Here is a 15,080-nt window from a genome sequence, read left to right on the forward strand (position 1 = left end):
TGAAAATAAACAGATTAATACAACACATACACCTTTACATATACTCCTAAGTATATAACTAACAGACTTCGACATTTTAAGAACACTTTTTAACTACTGAATTCTGGGAAACTCTCACGGGAGAGTGCATCAGCTACTTTGTTAGAAGCTCCTGTGATGTGTTGAATTTCAAAATCAAAATCTTGGAGAGCTAAACTCCAACGAAGAAGTTTCTTGTTGTTCCCCTTGGTAGTATAAAGCCACTTTAGTGCAGCATGGTCAGTTTGTAGTTGGAACCGCCATCCCCAAACATATGGGCGTAGCTTTTCCAGGGCGTACACAATGGCATCGCATTCCTTTTCACTGACTGACCAGTGACTTTCCCTCTCAGACAGGTTCTTGCTGAGAAACACGACAGGATGGAAGTTGTGATCTGTTGCTTCCTGCATGAGCACCGCTCCTATACCACGCTCAGATGCATCTGTGGTTACTAGGAATGGCTTGTCAAAATCCGGGGCCCTGAGCACAGGGTCAGACATGAGCGTTGCCTTAAGTTGGGTAAAGGCCTTTTGACACTCATCAGTCCACTTAACTGCATTTGGCTGGGTCTTTTTGGTCAGGTCGGTCAGTGGGGCAGCGATTTGGCTGTAGTGTGGTACAAATCGCCTGTAGTATCCGGCCAAGCCTAAGAAGGATTGGACCTGCTTCTTTGACTTTGGGACAGGCCACTTTTGGATAGCATCCACCTTGGCCTGTAGGGGGTTTATGGTTCCTCGACCCACCTGGTGCCCCAGGTAAGTCACTCTGTTTTGGCCTATTTGACACTTTTTGGCCTTAACAGTTAGTCCTGCCTGCCTGATGCGCTCAAAGACCTTTTCCAGGTGTAGTAGGTGTTCGGGCCAGGAGTCTGAAAAAATGGCCACATCATCGAGGTAGGCAATTGCAAATTCTCCCAGTCCAGCTAGTAGACCATCTACCAGCCTCTGGAAGGTGGCGGGTGCATTTCGAAGGCCGAAAGGAAGGACATTGAATTCATGCACCCCCGCATGGGTGACGAATGCTGACCTCTCCTTGGCAGGTTCATCTAGCGGTACTTGCCAGTACCCCTTGGTTAAGTCTATTGTAGAGATGAACTGGGCACATCCCAACTTCTCCAATAGCTCATCGGTACATGGCATTGGATAGTTGTCCGGACGAGTGACAGCATTTAGCTTACGGTAGTCCACGCAAAAGCGTATTTCCCCATCTGGTTTGGGTACCAGAACCACTGGAGATGCCCATGCACTGGTAGATGGGCGGATTATACACATCTGTAGCATGTTCTGGATCTCCCGTTCTATAGCAGCTTGGGCATGAGGAGACACTCGGTAGGGTGGGGTTCTGATTGGGTGAGCATTACCTGTATCAATGGAGTGGTATGCCCGTTCAGTCCGTCCTGGGGTGGCTGAGAACAATGGGGCGAAGCTAGTGCACAGCACCTTGATTTGTTGCCGCTGCAGACGTTCCAGGGTGGTTGAGAGGTTCACCTCTTCCACGCCACCGTCTTTTTTCCCGTCGTAGTAGACACCGTCAGGCCACTCAGCATCATCTCCCTGGACTGTAAACTGACAAACCTGTAAGTCTCTGGAATAGAAAGGCTTGAGAGAATTAACATGGTACACTTTAGGCTTTAGTGAGGAATTGGGAAATGCTATGAGGTAGTTTACAGCTCCCAGGCGCTCTTGGACCGTGAATGGCCCTTCCCATGATGCTTCCATCTTATGGGCCTGTTGCGCCTTCAAGACCATAACCTGGTCTCCTACCTTGAAGGACCGATCTTTGGCATGTCTGTCATACCAGGCCTTTTGCTCTTCTTGAGCATCCTTTAGGTTCTCTCTAGCAAGGGCTAAAGAGTGTCGGAGGGTGCTTTGTAGGTTGCTTACAAAGTCCAGAATGTTAGTTCCTGGAGAAGGCGTAAACCCCTCCCATTGCTGCTTCACCAACTGTAATGGCCCCTTAACCTCGTGACCATACACAAGTTCAAATGGTGAAAACCCTAAACTGGGATGTGGTACAGCCCTGTAGGCAAACAGCAACTGCTGCAACACTAGGTCCCAATTATTGGAGAATTCGTTGATGAATTTTCGTATCATGGCCCCCAAAGTTCCATTGAACCTTTCCACCAGGCCATTGGTTTGATGGTGGTATGGGGTGGCAACCAAGTGATTCACCCCATGAGTTTCCCACAGTTTTTCCATGGTCCCTGCCAGGAAATTAGACCCTGAATCTGTAAGGATGTCGGAGGGCCAACCTACCCTGGCAAAGATGTCTGTTAGGGCCAGGCACACAGTGTTAGCCCGGGTGTTGCCTAGAGCTACTGCTTCTGGCCATCGGGTAGCAAAGTCCACTAAAGTCAGTACGTACTGCTTTCCTCTGGGCGTCTTTTTTGGGAAAGGGCCCAGAATATCCACAGCTACTCGCTGAAATGGGACCTCAATTATGGGGAGTGGCTGGAGAGGGGCCTTGACCTGGTCTTGAGGCTTTCCCACTCTTTGGCATACCTCACAAGACCGGACGTACTTGGCAACGTCCTTGCCCATCCCCTCCCAGTGGAAGGACTTCCCCAACCGGTCCTTGGTTCTGTTCACCCCAGCATGGCCACTGGGATGATCATGGGCTAAGCTTAAGAGCTTACCCCGGTACTTAGTTGGAACCACCAACTGTTTTTGCGGCTGCCATTCTTCCCGGTGTCCACCAGAAAGAATTTCCTTGTATAAAAGTCCTTGGTCTATAACAAACCGGGATCGATTAGAAGAGCTGAGAGGCGGTGGGGTGCTCCGTGCCGCCGCCCAAGCTTTCTGAAGGCTGTCATCCGCTTCCTGCTCAGTCTGGAACTGTTCCCTTGAGGCTGGGGTCACCAGTTTTTCCTCAGACTGTGGACTTGGGCTTGGTCCCTCTGGAAGCGATGTAGGTGATGGGGTTGTTTCCGTTGCTGGTGAACCGCTCTCCGCTGGTGCACCTGAGGGTATTTCAGGCTCTGGCTGAGCCTTTTGGGTATGGCTGTCTTTTGCTTCTGCCAGTTTTGGCTCGCTGGCGCCCTCTGGCGTTGAATTTGAAGATGTGGTTGCACTTGCTGGTGCTGGTTGCTGTTCCAGTTCCGGGCCTGGGACTGGAGATGCTGTGGCTGTTTCAGTGGTAGGCATGGAATCCGGGTCCACTACCTCTGTCTGGGTCTCTGGTAACACAGACGGGGCCTCTGTGGACGGCTCAGGAACAGGAATGGGTCTGGAAGCTTGCCTGGTTTGGCTACATGTAACCATTCCCACTCTCTTGGCCCGCCTCACCTGGTTGGCCAAGTCTTCCCCCAGTAGCATGGGGATAGGATAATTGTCATAGACTGCAAAAGTCCATATTCCTGACCAGCCTTTGTACTGGACAGGCAGTTGAGCTGTAGGCAAGTCTACAGCTTGTGACATGAAGGGGTAAATTGTAACTTTGGCCTTTGGCTTGATGAATTTGGGGTCTACGAAGGATTGGTGGATAGCTGACACTTGTGCCCCCGTGTCTCTCCACGCAGTAACCTTCTTTCCGCCCACTCTCAAATTTTCCCTTCGCTCCAAGGGTATTTGAGAGGCATCTGGGCCTGGGGATCTTTGGTGTGATGGTGGTGTAATGAATTGCACTCGCATGGTGTTCTTGGGACAGTTGGCCTTGATATGTCCCAGTTCATTACACTTAAAGCATCTTCCATCTGATGGGTCACTGGGCCGAGGTGAGTTACTGGAGACTGGTGAGGTTGAAGGGTAGGGTATCTGTGGCTTTACTTGGGTGGTATGTGGGGTCTTTGGCTGTCCTCGGTTGTAGGGTTTATGGTCTGTGTGCCCCCTGGGGTAATCGTTCCCCTTGACAGTAGCTTTCTTGCTTTCTGCCAGTTCCATCCATTTGGCTCCAATTTCCCCCGCCTCAGCGATATCTTTGGGATTTCCATCTTGTATGTACCGTGTGATGTCTTCAGGAACACCATCCAAGAACTGCTCCATTTGTATGAGGAGGTGCAGTTCTTCCAAGGTTTGAATGTTGTTTCCTGTTATCCAGGCCTCATAGTTTTTTGCAATGTAGTAGGCGTGTTTGGGAAATGACACCTCTGGTTTCCACTTTTGGGTTCTGAAGCGCCGACGGGCATGATCTGGGGTTATCCCCATTCTGTATCTGGCCTTGGTTTGAAAAAGTTTATAGTCATTCATTTGCTGCTTAGGCATTTCAGCTGCCACCTCTGCTAAAGGTCCACGGAGCTATGACCTCAATTCTACCATGTACTGGTCTTCGGGAATGCTGTACCCAAGACAGGCTCTTTCAAAATTTTCCAAGAAGGCCTCAGTGTCATCACCTGCCTTGTAGGTGGGAAATTTCCTGTGCTGTGGAGCAATAATTGGCGCCGGGTTGTTAGGGTTGGCTGGCACATGCAGCCCAACTTTTGCCAACTCCAGTTCATGTTTTCTCTGTTTTTCCTTCTCTTCATTCTCTTTTTGGTGTTTTTCCATTTCTCGGCGGTGGGCCGCCTCTTCTTCTGCTTGTTTCCTTCGGTAGGCCACCTCTTCTTCTTCTAGTTTTCTTTTGTGTGCTGCCTCTTTGATTTGTTCTTCTCTTTCTTTTGTCTCCATCTGTCGCCTGTGTTCAGCTTCTTTGATTTGCTCTTCGGCCTCAATTTTTGCCTTAGAAGTCATGATTCCTGTTTTCTTGTGTTGGGGTGCCCTCCGGTGTTTATCTTCTGCACTGCAGGCTCTGTTGCCTCCTGAAGTCTGCCTAGCAACAGTGCCTTTAGCTAATCTTCAATGTTAAGTAAACCTGAAAAACCACTTTATTTGCATGCATATAGTGCTGGAACTTGCCTCCTAATGGGAGGGCTATTGCATGACAAAAGACCCTTAACAGTCTGGTAATGGCTTCTTGCTTAACATGCAAGCCACAAACTGCCAGAGAGAGCAGAAAAAAAAATTCTCTCTGGTTCCCTTTTAAAACCAACTGTTTCTCTCTGCTAAAAAGCCCTTAGCAGAGAAAAGAAAAATATAATATTCCTACTGGCTTCTGGATTCTGTCTATATCCCACCTGCTGCCACTCATATCATAACCTTAGTCCCAGATTTGGACCTTAGCGTCCAAAATATAGGGGTTAGCATGAAAACCTCCAAGCTTAGTTACCAGCTTGGACCTGGTACTTGCTGCCACCACCCAAAAAATTAGAGTGTTTTGGGGCACTCTGGTCCCCCTGAAAAACCTTCCCTGGGGACCCCAAGACCCAAATCCCTTGAGTCTCACAACAAAGGGAAATAATCCTTTTTCCCTCCCCCCCTCCAGGTGCTCCTGGAGAGATACATAGACACAAGCTCTGTGAAACTACACAGAGTGACTCCCCCTCTCTGTTTCCAGTCCTGGAAACAAAAAGTACTTTCCTATTCCCCCAGAGGGGATGCAAAATCAGGCTAACAAATTCAACACCCAGATCTCCCCTGATTTCTTCCTCCCACCAATTCCCTGGTGAGTACAGACTCAATTTCCCTGCAGTAAAGAAAAACTCCAACAGGTCTTAAAAGAAAGCTTTATATAAAAAGAAAGAAAAATACATACAAATGATCTCTCTGTATTAAGATGATACAATACAGGGTCAATTGCTTAAAAGAATATTGAATAAACAGCCTTATTCAAAAGAATACAAATCAAAGCACTCCAGCACTTATATTCATGCAAATACCAAAGAAAAGAAACCATATAACTTACTATCTGATCTCTTTGTCCTTACACTTAGAAACAGAAAACTAGAAAGTAGAAACTGCTTCTCCAAAGCTCAGAGAAAGCAGGCAGACAGACAAAAGACTCAGACACACAATTCCCTCCACCCAGAGTTGAAAAAATCCGGTTTCCTGATTGGTCCTCTGGTCAGGTGCTTCAGGTGAAAGAGACATTAACCCTTAGCTATCTGTTTATGACAGATGCGGCTACCGCATACCAATGGGCAGAACTCCTGTGATGTCAAAATGGCAGGGCTGGCTCAGTCACTGGGAGCATGTCAGTGCTTGGGCAGAGACAGGGGAGACGGGCACCACTGAGAACGGTAGGACTTCAGCTCTGCTGAAATTACTTTCCAAGGGACCTAAGGAGTTAGGTACCAAATTCTTAAGTTGGATGCTTAACTCCCTTAAAGACCTATGAGAAGCTCTGCCTGGAGATCCATTAGCATTCTGTCATGGTAGGTTCAATCTATGCATTTCCATTGGAAACAGACCCCACATCAACAGAAATGCACTGGAATGAAGAGAAACCCCTGCTAAATTTTTGTGAGCTGCTGCCGTTGTTTAAGGTGCTATTGTAGCTGCTGTTCAGTAGTGAAGGCACTCGACCAGTTTTATTGCCAACGAAGCACAGTCCTCATTGCCTTCATCAATGTCTATAGTTACACTAGAACATGTATGCCCATGAAAATAGACTCGGTTCAGTGAACAGCAGGTATTTCCGTTCCCTCTTAGGCCGGACAAAGACCCCCTCTGCAACTCCTCTTTTATATACTGATAAAAACAAGTTTCATATTGCCCCTCTGACACAGTTAGTGACTGCCCCCGACGTGGTTTGTTACCATCCAATACCTTATCAAAACATCTCTATCCTTCTTACTGTCATCCTGACCTTATCTTTAAGGGGTCAGCATGTTCCTCTTATCTTTGGAGAGGTGCTTCTACCATTCTTGGTATCTGTGTGTTCTGGTACTATCCCTCTGAAATGTGTTTACGTGACTGTTTAGTGCCTAGGAGTGCTTCTGTTTTTGCAACATCAGCCCCGTTCTTGCCAACTTCATATATCAGTGAGTGAACCTGCCAGCAGGCATGCTTAGTAACACCCTGATTTCGGCTCATAGCCTGACTTTGCTTTATAGCAGAAGGGCCTGATTTCTGTTCAGGCCTTAGGCCTCATGTCTCAGGCTCTCTCTGTTACAGCCACTAATGTTACAATCAGGCTGTTCTACGATTTGGTTCTCAGTGGCTCTACTTTGGAATAGCGCACATGTAGCAGTAGGTAAGAAATGAGGAAAGGTGTGATTAAGCTCTCTAGGGTTATTAGGGGGCAGAGGAATGGAAAGATGTAGTGGTGTTGCCCAGGGGATAGCAGCCAAAGTGGAAGGGCAAGAAAGGAGATGTTATGTTGCCAAATGACCACCCGAGGGAAGTAGAAAGGAAGGTGAAGTTCAATAATGGTTTATTAATTGTGAGGAATGGGCCCTAAAGAGAAGAGGACATCTGCAATATGTAATAAACTATGGATACTGGCAGATGTTGGGGAGTGAGAAATGGGCTGTTATACTAAATAATGGCCAGCAGTTGACATGAGTCAAGAACTGGAAAGAGGCTGCTGTGACAGCAAGAAGAATCCAGTAGAGGAGAGCAAAGAAACAGGCTTGCAAATCAACACTAGATGGCAACAGAGGAGAGGAAATAAGAGACGGTGTCAGAAATACTGGGTAGTGACCAAAAGATTTTAGTAGTCAATACAATAATGGGAAAGTTATAATAAAAAAGGGCCACTAGGTGGCAGCATATATTGAATATTAACAATGGGGTACGGCAAGTACATTATAACAGGCCGTTATCTTGACAGTTATCTCCCAAGAATGAAAACTGGTATTTGTTCGTGATCTCAATTATTTTCCACATGGAATCATTAGACTTAATAAAAGATACAATTATACAAGTCATGCAGTACAAGTTCCACTGGGCATTGTTAGCTACAAAGCTTTGGAGGCACAGAATGAGCCAAGTGGGAGAAAGGTTGAAGTGGGACAGTAACAAAACCCATGAAGACCAAATACAAATATGAAAGAGGATTTACATTTTGTAAATCCAATGGGAAGCTCATTTTCCAAAGGTAGATCAAATGCATCTGCTCATCCCTTCAGGTAACTCCAGGTCTCTTCACTGAGAAAACCCAGTTTTTGAAAAAGAAATTGGAGAGACAAGAACCTCAGCTGATGAACCTGAATCCTGATGGCCACACACTAAGAAATAGGAGCTCATCTCTTCAAGTTTGGGCTGTGCTGTGGTTACAGGTGAGCACTATCTGTCTGGCTGCATTTCTATACCACCACCAAACAGGGGCATAAATGTGCTTTGTGAATATTAGATGGACAAGCTGCGTGAGGTAATATCTTATATTGCACTAACTCCTGTTGGTGAATGACAGAAGCTTTTGAAAAAAGAACAGAAGTACTAGTGGCAATTTGGAGACTAATTAATTAAGATGAGGCGTGAGGATACTTATCATGGGGAAATAGATTCAATTCGTGTAATGACCCAGCCACTCCCAGTCTGTACTCAAGCCAAATTAATGCCCCTTTGCCATGTACATTGACCAAACCAGACAGTCTCTACACAAAAGAGAAAATGGACACAAATCTGACATCAGGAATCACAACATTAAAATTTCAGTAGGAGAACCCTTCAGCCTCTCTGTTCACTCAGTAACAGACTTAAAGGAGGCAATTTTGCAACAGAAAGCTTAAAAAACAGAGTCCAATGAGAAACTGCTGAAATGGAATTAATTTGAAAACTAGATATCATTAACTTGGGCTTGAGTACAGACTGGGAGTGGCTGGGTCATTATACAAATTGAATCTATTTCCCCATGATAAGTATCCTCACACCTTCTTGTCAACTGTCTGAAATGGACCATCTTGATTATCACTACAAACGTTTTTTTTTCTCCTGCTGATAATAGCTCCTCTTCATTGGAGGGAGGGATAGCTCAAAGGCTTGAGCACTGGTCTGCTAAACCTGGATTTGTGAGCTCAATCCATGAGGGGACCATTTAGGGATCCACAGCAAAAATCTGTTTGGGGATTAGTCCTGCTTTTAGCAAGGGCTTGGAGTAGGTGACCTTCTGAGGTCCCATCCAACCCTGCTATTCTATGAATTAATTAGCCTCTTAGAGTTGTTATGATAACTTCCACCATTTCATATTCTGTATGTACACATATCTTCTTGCTGTACATTCCATTCTATGCATCTGATGAAGTGGGCTGTAGCCCACGAAAGTTTATGCTGAAATAAATTTGTTAGTCTCTAAGGTGCCACAAGTAATCCTGTTCTTTTTACAGATACAGACTAACATGGCTGCTACTCTGAAACCAGAAGCTTTTGAGCGACACAGGGTTCTTCTTCAGGTGAATATTAGCAGTTTTAGCCTCACCTTCCCACAGCAGTGCCAGTCACTGTTCATAGCACCATTTCACAGAGGTGTCGCCTCAGAACCATGTTCTGTGACAGGTCCTCAGTTGGGGAACCGCCCCACAGACACAAATGGAGCTACCTTGATTTATATCACCTGGGGATCTGGCTCAGTGTGTGCCTCAGTGGAGTGGTGAGTGGAGACAGAGTCTTACTAGCCCAGATGACACATGCTAGATTGTTTCTAGACTCCTAGTTCAGGGATAACATCTTCCACCCCCACCCCCAAGTGAATTATCATCCCACAAATATTATGAAGTGCAGAGGGTCACTCCCCAGTTAGGGTTGCATGTCAGCCTGGTTCTGTCCCATCCTAAGATCCACCCCCCAAAGAGCTGTATTTTATTACTGCTATGTAGTTAATGTTGGGAATCAGAAAAGGCATTGCCAGTCCCTTACCACGTCACCATCACCTCCACAGGAATTAAGAGAGAATTTACTCCACTTCAGAACATATGGCAAAAACTGATCTCTTGAAATGAAAATTATTCCTTCGCCTACAAGGCACTGAAATGCTGAATATACCAGGATATATGGTTAGATTAATTTCTACTAATTCTACCAGGAAACCCGTGCATACAAACACTAGACTGCACTGGAAATCTCAGTCTAACATTTTAATTGATGTATTTATTAATTTTTACTCCTAAATCATGGCATGATTCTGGCCATTGCCAGAAGTGAAATATAGCATTTAAAAATAATTATTAATCTCCTATATGTCACTAGAAGGCATATGACACTAGATAAAGAAATGGTCTGATCTGTCGTATCAGTACTCATCTACCAGAGAAATGGCCTATTATATTAGTCATTGTTCTGACATGATAGAGGGAGATCTACCTGGACAGCCATGTTCTAGCCTCAGACTGAGACTCCTTGCACTTAGTTTAAGATACACATTTTAGCCTTAAAATTTCAACCCATAACCAGGAGAGGAAGGGTAGTTTCAGAATATTTATGGAATTAAATCACAAACTTTTAACTATCTGTGTCCATTTCAATTGCAGAGTTTGTTTTCTTGTTCCTAGATTAAACACATGGCAGACAGAGACTGGAGAAATCAAACAGCTGTCACAGAATTCATCCTTCTAGGATTTGGGGATCTCCCTGAACTGAAAATTCTTCTCTTCCTGATGTTCCTAGTGATCTACATGACAACCATGGCTGGAAACATTCTCACCGTGGTGCTCGTTGTGACTGATCAGCAGCTTAACACCCCCATGTACTTCTTCCTGAGCAACTTGTCCTGCTTGGAGACCTGCTACACATCGACCATCTTGCCCAGGTTACTGGCCAGTTTCCTGAGTGGGGACAAAAGCATCTCATTCAGTGGCTGCTTCACACAATTTTTTATCTTTGGTTCTCTGGCATGTACAGAATGCTATCTCCTAGCAGCGATGTCTTATGATCGGTATTTAGCGATATGTAAACCCCTGCACTATTCAACTCTTATGAATAGCAGGTTTTGCCTCCAGTTGGCTGCTGGATCATGGTTAAATGGTTGTTTGGCTACTGTCATCTTTGTCTTATTCCTATCACAGTTAACTTTCTGTGGCCCAAATGAAATTGACCATTTCTATTGTGATGCCCTCCCATTTACGGAACTCTCCTGCAGTGACACACACTGGTTAGTATTGTTCCATTTCATACTATACTGTGTATTCACCCTGCCTCCATTCTTACTAACCATGACATCCTACGTGTGCATCATTGCCAGCATCCTGAGTATCCCTTCCACCATAGGGAGACAAAAGGCCTTTTCCACCTGCTCCTCCCATCTCATTGTGGTGACAATTTACTATGGAACCCTACTGATTGTCTATGTGCTTCCAAAACACAATACATTAAGCCTCCTGAACAAAGTGTTCTCTCTTCCCTACACAGTCATGACACCCCTGGTAAATCCCCTCATCTACGGCCTGAGAAACAGAGAGGTTAAGGATGCCTTGAGCAAAGCAGTCAGTAAATATGTGACATTCACAAAAACATGATGAGACTTTGTCTAAATCACCCAGGCAGCTTGAAAATCTCAGGCTATCAGCTCCCATTGAAATTAAGTTGAAAACTCCCATTGGAAATCTCAGCACTAATATGAAAAAAATGGAGATGACCTGAATGGAGTTACTGAGGCAGTCTTTGTAGTGCAGTGCTGCGTCCATGTTACACAACATATAGGAAAGTGAGGTTACGGACAGCTGTCACTCGCTCATGTTCAGCACTGAGACACTCAGTATGTTTATATTTTTCTCCATCGTACTGGCTAAATGTTCACCCTATGGGATGAACATATACAACATCTGAAAATGCACAGAGCTGACATTCTGTAAGGCACTAAACCTGCTAATTATGCAAATAAATCCCTGTGTATATCCCCTGTTCATTGTTTCGCTATGTTAGGTAATAAAGTCTTGTAATCAAATTCAGACAGTCAAATACCAACAAAACACAGCGGGTGACATCATGTTTGTTTCTGCAGATCATTTGTTATTCCCTTAAATATGAAACAGAGAATCCAGCCGGAGCTCAGGACAGTGTTGTCCATCTAACTGGAAGGACCAGGGAGAAGAGTGGCCATAACCACCTTCCCATCATGGAGTTTTTAACTAGTCACCAGGCAGAGTGATGACAATTTTAACTTTTTTTTTCATTTCCATAAAAAGCAATTTTTAATCAAAATTAATGGTTGGACAATGAAAATACTAACTCCTGGGGCAGCATAGATGGGGACGTAAGCCTTGGAAATCTGCCCTCCCTGAGATTGTGCTTATTGCCATCATATCTCTCTGCAAACCAGCCACCTTCACTGCACTCACACAGACTGGATGCAAACAGCCAGGCCTCAGCAGTGACTTCTGGACACTTCACCAGGAATAGCTGTATAGTTCTTATCTGAGCTAAACCTGGCTGTGACCAATTCCGGCAAAGCAACAGCTCCAGGCTCACAGGGCCCTTGGAGGCTGAGATGTTGGGCAAACAGAGAGGTAGACTCACAAGCTAGTGCCAATGGGACTGTCCAGACCCAGCAGTGGGTTTTGCCAGGGCATACGTAGAACTGAGGCCATACCTAGGGTCGAGTTTATCAAATGGTCACCGAGGAGGGACTTGGCATGCGGCCCTGCAGGGTAGAAGCTGCTCTGCTGCTGCCAGCTGCACAGAGCAGTTCAAAGGGAGGGGATTGGTTACGTTGAGCATCCCCAAAACCGACTGCAATGAGCACCTGTCCTGAGAGGGCTAGTTCTCAGCGCAGGATGCCTAGCCAGTCCTATGTGCCTTAGACAGCTCTGCTGCACTCAGGGTCCTCCTCTTGGAGCGCGAGGCAACCTATGGTGAGATGAAGTGACTACCACCTACCAATGGGCAGAATTCCTGTGATGCCCAAATGGCAGGGCTCGCTCAGTCTCTGGGAGCATGTCAGGGCTTGGCCAGAGGCAGGGGAGGTGGACACCGGTGAGAACAGAAGGACTCCAGCACTGCGGGAAGGATTTTCCGAGGTCCCTAATGGAGTTATGCACCCAAATCCCTGTGAAATGAGAGTTGGGTATTTAACATCCTTAGATGCCTCTGAGAATCGCAGCCTGAAGAGCCGCTGGGATTCTATTTCAGTAGGTTCAATCTATTCATTTCCATTGGAAACAGAAATTCCCTCTATTGATGGGACACCCCTGCTGAACCTTTGAGTGCTGCTGCTGTTGTTGTAGGTGCTGTTGTAGCCACTAATGTTGCAAACATGCTGTTTTACGATTTGGTTCTCAGTGGCTCTAATTTGGAGCAGTGCACACCTAGCAGTAGGTAAGAAATTAGAAGAGATGAGATTATGCTCCCTAGGGTCGCTAAAGGGCAGAGGAATGGGAAAGTTGCAGCCCTTCTGACCAATAGGCAACCAATAGCAGCCAAAGAGGAAGGGCAAGACAGGAGAAAATATGTTGCCAAATGACCACCCAAGGGAAGAGAAAAGGAAAGTGAAGCAGTTTAATGCTCTATAAGTGGTGAGAAAAGGACCAAGAAGAGATAAGGACCTCTATGTATGTAATGAACTATGGATAGTAGCAGATGTTGCAGAGTCAGAAGTGAGCAGTTTTCTAAATAATGGCCAGCAGGTGACATGGGTCAAGAACTGGAAAAAGGCAGTGATAGAATAATCCATCAATCCATTAACAATCCAGACAGTCTGTCACGTTATTGATTTGAACTGGGACCATATAGAACAAGGATGCAATGAAGGTCCTGTAGTGGCACCAAATCTTGTACAAAGGGGGTCAAATGAGGTGTCTAAGACAAGGTTATGGTTTGCTGGTTATGATTATGCTGTCTATATGTGTGTATCAATTTTATAGTTGAAGTTATGAATATTGGCTCTATATTGTCTGTATTTCAAACTTATACTATGCTTCTGGGAGACATCCCGGACAAGTTGGTGTTAGCTCTGCCTAGCCTATTGATGGCCCATTAAGGACCGTCAGCTATACAATTGACCCATTGAGAGAAGGCATTGTAACTCAGCAAAGTATGCAGGAACTCGCCTATGTGACTCCAGACTCCATTTTGCTGTAATTTTCCACAGTTCGAAAACAAAGAGCTGTTTTTACACCAGGAAAAGACTATAAAAGGCTGATTCCTCCTCTCCATCTGCTTTTCAATCCTGCTTCTTACCTTTGAAGGGACTTTGCTACAAACAGAAGCGCTGAACAAATGACTGCATGACCCATCCCAGCTGGGAATGCACTCCAGAGACTTGATCTTGAACCTGTAGTTTATTCTATCATTGCTATAATCCTGAACCAAGAACTTTGTCATTGCTGTAAATTATTGATTCTACTTAACCAATTCTATCTCTCATCTATTTCTTTTTTTCTTTTATGAATAAACCTTTTGATTTTAGATTCTGAAGGACTGGCAACAGCATGATTTGTGGGTAAGATCTGATTTGTATATTGACCTGGGCCTGGGGCTTGGTACTTTGGGATCAAGAGAACCTTTTTTCTTTTACTGGAGTATTGGTTTTCATAACCATCCATTCCCATAAGTAATGACACTGGTAGTGATACTGGGAAACTGGAGTGTCTAAGGAAATTGCTTGTGTGACTTGTGGTTAGCCATTGGGGTGAGAGCAAAGTCGTCTTTATCTAGCCGGTTTGGTTTGGCTTACAGGTGGAAAAACCTCAGCCTTGGGCTGTAACTGCCCTGCTTTGAGCAATTTGTCCTGAACTGGCACTCTCAGTTGGGTCCCGCCAGAACCAGCATCGTTACACTATCATGCTGGGAAATGACCACTAGATGGCAGCAGCATAGATGGAGAGAGAGGGGGTGTCAGAAATATTGACTAGTGACCGACAGATTTCAGAAACCAACAAGCTAATGGGAAAGTTATACTGTTAAATGTCAGGGGGGTAGCCGTGTTAGTCTGTTTCCACAAAAACAATAAGGAGTCCGGTGGCACCTTAAAAACTAACAGATTTATTTGGACATAAGCTTTTGTGGGTAAAAAACCACTTCTTCCGATGCATGGAGTGAAATGTATAGATACAAGCATGAATATACTGGCACATGAAGAGAAGGGAGTTACCTTACAAGGGGAGAACCAGTGTTGACAAGGCCAATTCAATCAGGATGGATGTGATCCACTCCCAGTAATTGATGAGGAGGTGTCAATACCCAGAGAGAGAAAATTGCTTTTGTTGTGAGCCAGCCACTCCCAGTCCCTGTTCAAGCCCAAATTAATGGTGTTAAATTTGCAAATGATTCATAGCTCTGCAATTTCTCTTTGAAGTCTTTTTTTTTAATCCACAAGATGGCTACTTTTAAATCTCTTATTGAATATCCAGGGAGATTGAAGTGTTCTCCTACTGGTTT

At 45.2% G+C, this 15,080-nt stretch overlaps 1 protein-coding gene across 1 annotated transcript; it reads left to right on the forward strand.

Moving 5' to 3' along the window:
* The first annotated feature begins 10,243 nt into the window (after window positions 1-10,243).
* On the forward strand, window positions 10,244-11,221 carry LOC127042220 (olfactory receptor 11A1-like). Its single transcript, XM_050935838.1, has one exon. It carries the CDS (start codon window positions 10,268-10,270, stop codon window positions 11,219-11,221), a length of 954 nt encoding a protein of 317 aa, XP_050791795.1. The 5' UTR covers window positions 10,244-10,267.
* The last annotated feature ends 3,859 nt before the right edge of the window (window positions 11,222-15,080 follow it).

Source organism: Gopherus flavomarginatus, unplaced genomic scaffold, assembly GCF_025201925.1.
Source record: "Gopherus flavomarginatus isolate rGopFla2 unplaced genomic scaffold, rGopFla2.mat.asm mat_scaffold_34_arrow_ctg1, whole genome shotgun sequence".
Lineage (NCBI taxonomy): Eukaryota > Metazoa > Chordata > Testudines > Testudinidae > Gopherus > Gopherus flavomarginatus.

Coding starts and splice junctions, on each gene's coding strand:
- LOC127042220 (XM_050935838.1), top strand. CDS start 10,268: ATGGCAGACAGAGACTGGAGAAATCAAACAGCTGTCACAGAATTCATC.